General features: G+C 45.3%; 1 protein-coding gene across 1 annotated transcript in view; it reads left to right on the top strand.

Moving 5' to 3' along the window:
• The first annotated feature begins 233 nt into the window (after positions 1-233).
• Positions 234-10,552, top strand: part of CD38 (CD38 molecule) — a 75,054-nt gene continuing 64,735 nt past the window's right edge. Inside the window, exon 1 of the mRNA XM_007664272.4 lies at positions 234-544. Coding sequence (XP_007662462.1) covers positions 315-544 — 230 coding nt within the window. The 5' untranslated portion in view covers positions 234-314. The remainder of the gene's footprint in view (positions 545-10,552) is intronic.

The following is a 10,552-nucleotide window of genomic DNA, read 5'->3' as shown; positions in this document are numbered from 1 at the left end:
GTGGCATTTCAAGCCCCAAACAATCCATCCGGTCCCATCTAAGTGCTACTACCAAAGATGCCTGATATTTTCACAGAGTTGTCTTCAATTAGTTTAGGATTTTAATATTTACCTAGGGTGAAATCTGCTTGATAGCTTGTGAATGGAGAAGACTCATTTATTTGCCTGGTTGTTCTGTGGCCAGCCAGGAAGAGAAAGTAGAATTTAAAAAAAAAAAGGGGGCGGTGCAGTTTTAGACCCTGCTATGCTATTTTTCCTCTGGTAGAATCTTAAGTAAGTTGCTCCCGTTCGCTTCACACAAACTTTTACTCACAATGGCTAGAGAAAATTGTGCCCAGAGAGCCCAGCGGGGTAAATGCCTACTGATTGTGACTGCAGTGATACTGCTTTCTGTCATCGTGCTGACTACCACCTTGCTTATCTTCAAGAAGGAAAAGGCAGAACTGCAAAAGTGGCAGGGCAGAGGAACCACAGAAAACTTACAAGAAATCATCCTGGGAAGGTGTTTCAACTTCATCAGAACGGTAAACCCGGACCAACAAAGGTGAGTGGTCATTAGTTCTTTTGCCATCTGCTCTAAAATCCCCTCGGGAGCCCCAGTGAAGGAACAAAAGGATGTAATCACTTGTTGAAACAGTGTGCCTGCTGTTCGGAAATCTGATGGAAGCCAAGAATCGACAGAGAGTTTTAAAATTCTCTCCGCCTAAGTTGTACTTGGCGTTACAGCTGCTGCTAAGTGTTCTAAAGACGGGGGCAGGGTGATGAGGAACAGCACAATTCATCTTCCACTGTTTGGTTACTCTGTTCTGATAATCTACTTCTCTAATTCTAAAGAAATGCTTCCTTAGAACTCAGTTTTGCCTTTTCATCCTAGCTGCACTGATTTTAGAAAAGGGGGTTACTGATTAAATGAAGTTGATTTCAGGGATGAACTTCAGGGTTGGGGAGAGGGGTAGGGGGATTCATTCATTCATTCATTCATTCATTCATTCATTCATTCGATTTTATTTATTGAGCACTTACTATGTGCAGAGCACTGTACTAAGTGCTTGGAGTGTATGATTTGGCAACGGATAGAGACAATCCCTGCCCAACAACCGGCTCACAGTCTAAATGGGGGAGACAGACAACAAACAAAACAAGTAGTCTGGCATCAATATCAACAGGATGAATAGAATCATAGATATATACACACCAAGTAGAGAAATACTATATACAAATATGCACAAGTGCTGTGGGGAGGGGAAGGGGGAAGAGCAGAGGAAAGGAGTAGGGGGAATGGGGAGGGGTGGAGGAGCAGAGGGAAAGGGGAGCTCAGTCTGGGAAGGCCTCCTGGAGGAGGTGAGCTCTCAGTGGGGTTTTGAAGAAGGGAAGAGATTTAGTTTGGCGGATGTGAGGAGGGAGGGCATTCCAGGTCAGTGGAAGGACATGGGCCAGGGGTCGACAGAGCGACAGGAGAGAACAAGGCCCAGTGAGGAGGTTAGCAGCGGAGGAGCAGAGTGTACGGGGAGGACTGTAAAAGGAGAGCAGGGACGTGAGGTAGGAGGGGGCAAGGTGATGGAGAGCTTTGAAGTCGAGAGTGAGGAGTTTTTGTTTCATGTGAAGGGTGATAGGCAACCACTGGAGGTTTTTGAGGAGGGGAGTGACATGCCCAGAACGTTTCTGTAGAAAGATGATCCGGGCAGCAGAATGAAGAATAGACTGGAGTGGGGAGAGATAGGAGGAAGGGAGATCCGAGAGGAGGCTGATGCAATAATCCAGTTGGGATAATATGAGAGCACCTCACCTTGCTACTCTCCTACTATAACCCAGCCCACACACTTCGATCCTCTAATGCTCACCTTCTCACTGTACCTCAATCTCCGCTATCTCGCCGCCAACCTCTCACCCACCGCCTGCCTCACCCACCTCCTGCCTCCGGCCTGGAACACCCTCCCTCCTCATATCAGACAGACAATTACTCTCCCTATCTTCAAAGCCTTATTGAAGGTACATTTCTTTCAAGAGGACTTCCCTGACTAAGGCCCCCTTTCCTCTTCTCCCTCTCCCTTCTGCGTCACCCTGATTTTCTCCCTTTGTTCATCCCCCCTCCAAGCTCCACATATCTGTCATTTGTTTATATTAATATCTATCTCCCCCACTCTGGACTGTGGGCAGGGAATATGTCTGTTTATTGCTGTACTGGACTCTCCCAACTGCTTAGTACAGTGCTTGGCACACAGTAAGCAGTCAAATATGATTGAAAGAATGAATGAATGACACATCCAGTTTTACACTGGGCCATCTGGTTTTTAGTTGGTCTGTTTCCTCTCTGATATGGACATGGTACCACTGAATTTCTTTTTTTATTTGTATTTTTATGGTATGTGTTAAGCACTATGTGCCAGGCATTGTACTAAGCACTGGGGTAGATACAAGCTAATCAGGTTGGGCACAGTCCATGTTCCACATGGAGATCACATGGGTATCTCAATCCCCATTTTACAGATGAGGTCACTGAGGCAACAAAGAAGTGAAGTGACTTCCCCAAGGTCACACGGCAGATAAGTGGTGGAACTGGGATTAGAACCCAGGTCCTTCTGACTCCCTGGCCCGTGTTTCTATTTGGAAGTGGGGCTTAGTTTCACAGGGACCTGGGAGAGGAATGCAAAGGCTCTGAAGCAACTGGAGAGGGTCTGGCAACCAAATGGAGATATGTTTTGGGGAACCCAGAAGTCCAGATGGACCTTTGCAAAGCATTACATATGACATCACTACATTAAACTGCATGACCAGTGTAATTCATATAAATTCTTATGTAGTGCAATGTCTGGTATGCAGCATCTGGACATGACCTGAATGAATGTCTGGTTGCCATAGAGCTCTCAGTGGCCACCTTACCCCGGGTAATGAGGTCAAGACAGTGCTCAGGCTTTTAAGGTAACAGATGACTAAGTGGACTCTTTATACAGGAAGGCGACATTTGACCCTTCTACATTTAAAGCTGAGGTTGGCCACAAACCTCAACTTCTCCTCTAATACACATCAACTTTTAGGTGTAAAAGTCCAAACTCTCCTACAGTCTCCAAAGGAATCGCAGATTTGCTTATTTCCCCAGTAGCTTTGGAAACTTTTCTGCCAAAGGCAGCCAGGTTGGCAGTCTTACATGGAGCTGACCCCTTTATAATTAGCACCCTGTCAAACAAATGCTTAATGATAATGCAGATGTGGAGGAAGTGGAGAGAAATGATTCAGATTAGAAATGTTTATTTGGTGAGAAAGGACAGAAGAGCTCCTTTGGGCAGGAAATGATCTTTTTTCAGTGGTATTTGTTAAGTGCTTAGTATGTGTCAGGCACTGAATTAAACACTGCGGTAAATACAACTTTATCCATGTCCATGTCCCACCTGCGGCTCAGTCTTAATCCCCATTTTATAGATGAGTTAACTGAGGCACCGAGAATCTAAGTGCTTTGCCCAAGGTTACACAGCAGAGAAGTGGATTCTCGTCCCTCTCGTTCACCCCACACATCCTATCCGTTACCAAGACCTGCCGGTTTCACCTCTACAATATCGCCAAGATCCGCCCTTTCCTCTCCACCCAAACGGCTACCTTACTATTACGGGCTCTCGTTATATCCCGGCTAGACTACTGTGTCAGCCTTCTCTCTGACCTCCCTTCCTCCTCTCTCGCCCCGCTCCGGTCTATTCTTCACTCCGCTGCCCGGCTCATCTTCCTGCAGAAACGATCTGGGCATGTCACTCCCCTTCTTAAACAACTCCAGTGGTTGCCTATCGACCTCCGCTCCAAACAAAAACTCCTCACTCTAGGCTTCAAGGCTCTCCATCACCTTGCCCCTTCCTACCTCTCCTCCCTTCTCTCTTTCTACCGCCCACCCCGCACGCTCCGCTCCTCTGCCGCCCACCTCCTCGCCGTCCCTCGGTCTCGCCTATCCCGCCGTCAACCCCTGGGTCACGTCCTCCCGCGGTCCTGGAACGCCCTCCCTCCTCACCTCCGCCAAACTGATTCTCTTTCCCTCTTCAAAACCTTACTTAAAAATCACCTCCTCCAAGAGGCCTTCCCAGACTGAGCACCTCTTCCCCCTCTACTCCCTCTGCCATCCCCCCTTTACTTCTCCGCAGCTAAAGCCTCATTTTCCCCTTTTCCCTCTGCTCCTCCACCTCTCCCTTCCCATCCCCACAGCACTGTACCCGTCCGCTCAACTGTATATATTTTCGTTACCCTATTTATTTTGTTAATGAATTGTACATCGCCTTGATTCTATTTAGTTGCCATTGTTTTTACGAGATGTTCTTCCCCTTGACGATGTTTAGTGCCATTGTTCTTGTCTGTCCGTCTCCCCCGATTAGACCGTAAGCCCGTCAAACGGCAGGGACTGTCTCTATCTGTTGCCGACTTGTTCATCCCAAGCGCTTAGTACAGTGCTCTGCACATAGTAAGCGCTCAATAAATACTATTGAATGAATTAGAACCCAGGTTCTCTGAATTCCAGGTCCATGCTTAATCCACTAGGCCACACTGCTTCCCATCTCTGTTGTACTGTATTCTCCGAAGGGCTTAGTACAATGCTCTGCACCTAGCCCTCGGTATATACAAGTGATTGATTGATAAAAAGGTGGAAAGGGATGTAGCATGGCTTAGTGGCTAGAGCACAGGGCTGGGAGTCAGAAGGATCTGGGTTCTAATCCCGGCTCTGCCACTTGTCTGCTATGTGACCTTGGGCAAGTCACTTCACTTCTCTAGGTCTCAGTTCCCATATCTGTAAAATGGGGTTAAGACTGTGAGCCCTTGTGGGCTATGGACTGTGTCTAATCCGATTAGCTTGTACCTACACCAGAGCCTGCTATAGTTTTGTTCTGTCGTCTGTCTCCTCCTTCCAGACTGTGAGCCCATCGATAGGTAGGGATTGTCTCTATCTGTTGCCCTATTGTACTTTCCAAGTGCTTAGTACAGTGCTCTGCACACAGTAAGTGCTCAGTAATATGATCGAATGAATGAATCCCTCCCTCTTAATCTGTGAGTTTTATGTGGGACAGGGACTTTTTATCTTTTTATCTTGTATTCATCCTGGTGTTTAGCATAGTCCTTGACACACTAATAATAATAAAAATAATAGAAAAGAAGATGATTGTAATTGTTCCTCTAGACTGTAAGCTCATTGAGGGCAGGTAACATATATTCCCAAACTGTTGTATTGTACTCTCCCAAGTGTTTAGTAGTAAGTGCTCAATAGACCATTGTTTGATTAGGCGAGAACTGTACTAAGCACTGGGGTTGATTCAGTATAAGCATTTAACAAATGTCATCATTATTGTTGCAATAAGTAATGTTTCTACATCAGAGATTTGATTTCAGTTTTGATAAGGAAGAGACTTGTGTGATAATTTAGTCCAGAGTCCTGCCAGCAAGAAGAATGCCAGCAGTTGGAATCCCAGGCAGTTCCTCATTCAGATATCAGGTTAAGAAGCTCTAAGTTCTGACTATTTTGAATTTGTTCAGGCTGCTGATGTTGCCATGATTCTTATCTGGACATGGGCCTATGAATAAATTGTCACTGTGAGAGTGAATGGTTACAGAGTAACCCAAAATTTCCCTCAAAACACACACCTAAAGATTGCTCTTTGGTTTGTGGCTATGCCAGCTATTTGCAGAGTCTGAAACTGTTACAGGGAAGAAGCAGGGTGAGAAGCAGTTTAGCCTAGAGGAAAGAGCATGGATCTGGAAGTCAGAAGGAACTGGGTTCTGATCCCGGCTCCACTACTTGTCTGCTCTGTGACCTTGGGCAAGTCACTTCACTTCTCTGTGCCTCAGTTACCCCATCTGTAAAATGGGGATTAAGACTGGGTTCCCCCTGTGGGACAGGGACTGTGGCCAACTCGATTAGCATGTATCTAGACCGATGTTTAGTACAGTACCTGGCACATAGTAAGCCCTTAACAAATACCCTTAAAAAAAGGGAGAATGTTGGACAAGCCCTACTCCAGGGGCAGTGGGACAGCTCAGCTTCCTGCGATGGTCTCTTAGACAGCAGTAGCACATCAGGAGGCTGTAAATCCTATTGGAAGGTAGAAAGAAAATGGTTTCTGGATCCAGGTTTCAACTTAGCAGTACTAACTTGTAGCCAGGAGTTGTCATTTTACTGAAAAGTGTTAAATTGGGACTAGACAGACAGAATTCTTTTTTTAAAAATCCTGAGATAGCCTCTAATTGTCCTGAGAGCCCTTACTATCATTAATTCATTCAATCATATTGAATGAGTGCTTACCGTGTGCAGAGCACCGTACTAAGCACATGGGAGAGTATGATATAATAATAAACATACATATACACATTCCCTGCCCACAACGAGCTAATAGTCTAGGGTCTAGACTTACATCTGCAGGCTAGATATGTACATTGAAAGAAGCTGCCTGGCAAGGCGCAGTGGATAAGCAAGGGCTTGGGTGTTAGAAGGTCATGGCTTCTAATTCCAGCTCTGCCACTTATCTGCTGCATGACCTTGGGCCAAATCACTTTGCTTCTCTGTGCCTCAGTTATCTGTAAAATGGGGATTGAGACTGTGAGTCCCATGTGGGACAGGGACTGTGTCCAACCTGATTTGCTTTTATCCACCCCAGTGCTTAGTACAGTGCCTGGAACACAGTAAGCACTTAACAATAACCACAGTTATTTTTTTGATTATTATTCCTCGACTCTGCACTGTTCCAACACTACTGTACTTATGTAAATATTTGTATACACTACTATTTCCCCATCCTTAATTCTATTTTAATGTCTGTCTCCCTCATAGACTGTAATCTATCAATCACTAGTATTTATTGAGCATTTACTATGTGCAGAGCACTGTGCTAACCACTCGGGAGAGCTTAATATGTCAGAATTAGCGGACATGTTCCCTACCCATAATGAGTTTACAGTGTAAGCTCTTTTCAGGAGGTACTGTGTCTCCCAACTCCGTTGTATTGCAGTTTCCCAAGCAGTTAATACAGTGCTCTACACCTTATAAGCATCCAATAACTACCATTGATTGATTGATTACCCACCCCCACATCTTCCCAGGCCCCATCCTCCCCAAATATGGCCACAGTGGATGAAGGTTAAGACTGGTGAGTTGAAAATCCCTCAGTTCTCTTTGCCAATCAGATAATAATAATAAAATAATGAAAATCATACAGTATTTGCTAAGTGCTCACTGTTCTAAATGTTGGGGTAGATACAAGCAAATCAGGTTGGACACAGTCCCTCTTCCACATTGGTCTCACAGTCTTAATCCCCGTTTTGTAGATGAAGAAAATGAGGCATAGAAAAGTTAAGTGACTTGCCCAAGGTTCCACAGCAAACAGGTGGGCAAGCTGGGATTAGGTGATGCTCTGAGGGTTCTGGGGATGGAATTTAGGTAGGCTAGTAGTGATGAGTGTTCCAAAGCCATTAGTCGTGCAATCCGTACTAACATTAATTTGGCTTCTAACTTCAAATTGGCTTGTTATAGGTTCAGGCACAAGGCTGAAATTTCTTTTTTAAAGTTCCTGATTCCTGTGGACATGGTCAATACTGGAATTAAAACCAAATGAATATTTCTTGGATATTCTATTCATTTCTTGTACTGACTCTTAAGCAAACCAAACAGGAATAGACATCGTAACAAAAGCAAACAAAAAAAATCCAAAAAACATTTGGAGATAGACTAGGTATCCAAGGAAAAAAAACAACTTAACCCCACAAAAACCATTATAAACAGAATGAACAAAACACCTGGAAGAACATGTACACAGAGAGATTTGGAATCCTTCCAACTGAGCACTATTCCAGTCAAAATATCAACTATATCATCTGAATGGATGCATGTCAGATACTAGAGAGTGGTCTCTTTAGCTATGACCACTGTTTTCTTACCATCCAACACCGCAACTACAAGCCAAACTTTCTAGAGAAGCAGGGATGGATCAAAAGCCTCTCTTTCCAACTTCTGGATCACTTGGGAAGACTATGACAGTTTTCCCCCAATGACTGTTGGCCTGAAATGGTAAAAGTACTCAGAGATTGCCGAACCAGGTGGAGTTTCACTTGTATATTGTACTTCTGAATGGTGATTTTTAACTTATTTTTATTAATGACTGACTTAAAGTCTTAATAATATCCCTGTCTGACCTTCCCACTTAGGTAGCAAGGCTCCTGAGGACCAAAAGTCCTTGCCTTCCTTTAATTTTTCCATAATGATTCCAGTGTCTTTAATTCAGTGCACTGGACACTGTAAGTGCTTAATAAATTATTATCATTCCCACTCATGAATGCAGTCTCATCGGTGGTAGCTTCATCTTTGAACCAGCCAGACAGCTCTATATTAATTAAATTAATTAATTAATTCATTCATTCATTCATTCATTTTTATTGAGCATTTACTGTGTACAGAAAACCATACTAAGAGCTTGGGAAAGTACAATACAACAAGAAACAGAGACAGTCCCTGACCACAGTGAGTTTACAGTCTAGATAGGGGGAGGCAGGCATCAATGCAAATAAATTAAGTACAGATATGTACATAAGTGCTGTGAGTCTGGAAAGGGGGAAGAACAAAGGGAGACAGTCAGGGCAACTCAGAAGGGAGTGAGAGAAGAGGAAACGCGGGTCTTGAAAGGCCCCTTGGAGGAGATATGCCTTCCGTGAGGCTTGAAGGTGGGGAGAGTAATTCTCTGTCAGATTTGAGGAGGGAGGGTGGTCCAGGCCACAGACAGGATGTGAGCCAGGGGTCAGCAGCAAGACAGGTGAGACTGAGGAACAGTGAAAAGGTAAGCACTAGAGGAGCAAAGTGGGCTGGTTCAATTGTAGAAGGAGAGTAGCAAAGTGAGATAGGAGGGGGCAAGGTAATGGAGTGCTTTAAAGCCAATGGTGAGAGTTTTTGTTTGAAGTGGAGGTGGATGGGCAACTACTGGAGTGTTCTGAGGAGCGGGGTGACATGTTCTGAGCATTTTTATAGAAACATGATCCAAGCAGGAGAGTGAAGTATCGACTGGAGTGGGGAGAGACAGGAGGCTGGGTGGTCAGCAAGGAGGCTGATGCCGTAATCCACATGGGATAGGATGAGTGATTGTATTAATGTGATAACAGTTTGGATGGAGAGGAAAGCGTGGATTTTAGCACTGTTGTGAAGGTGGAACCATCATCCAGCTCTTCCTCCTACAAAGGTATGTATTTCAGTGGCCCATACTCAGAAGACACGCTCATTGTGACAGGAGCAGCAATGAGGTTCTAAAGATATCTTTACAAGACTCACTGACTCTAGGAGTCTGTTGTTTCTGTGGGTTACTCAAGCTGTGTCTTGACTCCCAGGGCTTGCTGACTGGTTGCTTGAAAAACAGCATGGCCTAGTGGATAGAGCACAATCCTGGGAGTCAGAAAGCCCTGGGTTCTAATCCCAGCTCTGCCACTTGCTTGCTGTGTGAATTTAGGCAAGACACTTCACTTCTCTAAGCCTCAGATACCTCATCTGTAAAATAGGGATTAAGACTGCAAGCCCAGTATGGGACCGGGACTGTGTCCAACCTGATTTGCTTGTATCCACTCCAGTGTTTAGTACAGGGCCTGGCACATAAGCACTTAACAAACACCACAGCTATTATTATCATAAGCAGCATTTTTTAAAGCCCTTCAAACAGGTGCACAACATGGGTGTGACCTGCCTAAACTACATCTGTATGTATTACGGTTGTCCCGGGAGTCTCTATCTGATCGTCCTGCACTCAGTTGAAGGGGTTAATTTACAGTGCGGTTATGAGCCACGTCCTCTGGCTGGTTCTTGCTGAGAGGATAGGAAATTTCATTAAAACCACCGTGAAGGATGGAGAGGATGCTTCTGTCAAGTCATTAGCCTTCCTCATTCCCAGCCCCACTGCTCCCACTGCAGCTATGGGAGGGGTTTATTCATTCATTCATTCAATAGTATTTATTGAGTGCTTACTATGTGCAGAGCACTGTACTAAGCGCTTGGATTGTACAAATCGGTAACAGATAGAGACAGTCCCTGCCCTTTGACGGGCTTACAGTCTAATAGGGGGAGACGGACAGACGAGAACAATGGCAATAAATAGAATCGAGGGGAAGAACATCTCATTAAAACAATAGCAAATAAATAGAATCAAGGTGATGTACATCTCATTAACAAAATAAATAGGGTAATGAAGGTATATACAGTTGAGCGGACGAGTAAAGTGCTGAGGGGATGGGACGGGAGAGGGGGAGGAGCAGAGGGAAAGAGGGGAGAAGAGGGTTTAGCTGCGGAGAGATGGGGGGGGGGGTAGAGGGAGCAGAGAGAAAAGGGGAGCTTAGTCTGGGAAGGTCTCTTGGAGGAGGTGAGCTCTAAGTAGGGTTTTGAAGAGGGGAAGAGAATCAGTTTGGCGGAGGTGAGGAGGGAGGGCGTTCCAGGACCGCGGGAGGACGCGGCCCAGGGGTCGACGGCGGGATAGGCGAGAACGGGGGACGGTGAGGAGGTGGGCGGCAGAGGAGTGGAGGGTGTGGGGTGGGGAGTAGAAAGAGAGAAGGGAGGAGAGGTAGGAGG

The sequence above is a fragment of the Ornithorhynchus anatinus genome, chromosome 4 (assembly GCF_004115215.2).
Source record: "Ornithorhynchus anatinus isolate Pmale09 chromosome 4, mOrnAna1.pri.v4, whole genome shotgun sequence".
NCBI lineage: Eukaryota > Metazoa > Chordata > Mammalia > Monotremata > Ornithorhynchidae > Ornithorhynchus > Ornithorhynchus anatinus.
This window is presented reverse-complemented; position numbering and strand designations above follow the sequence as displayed.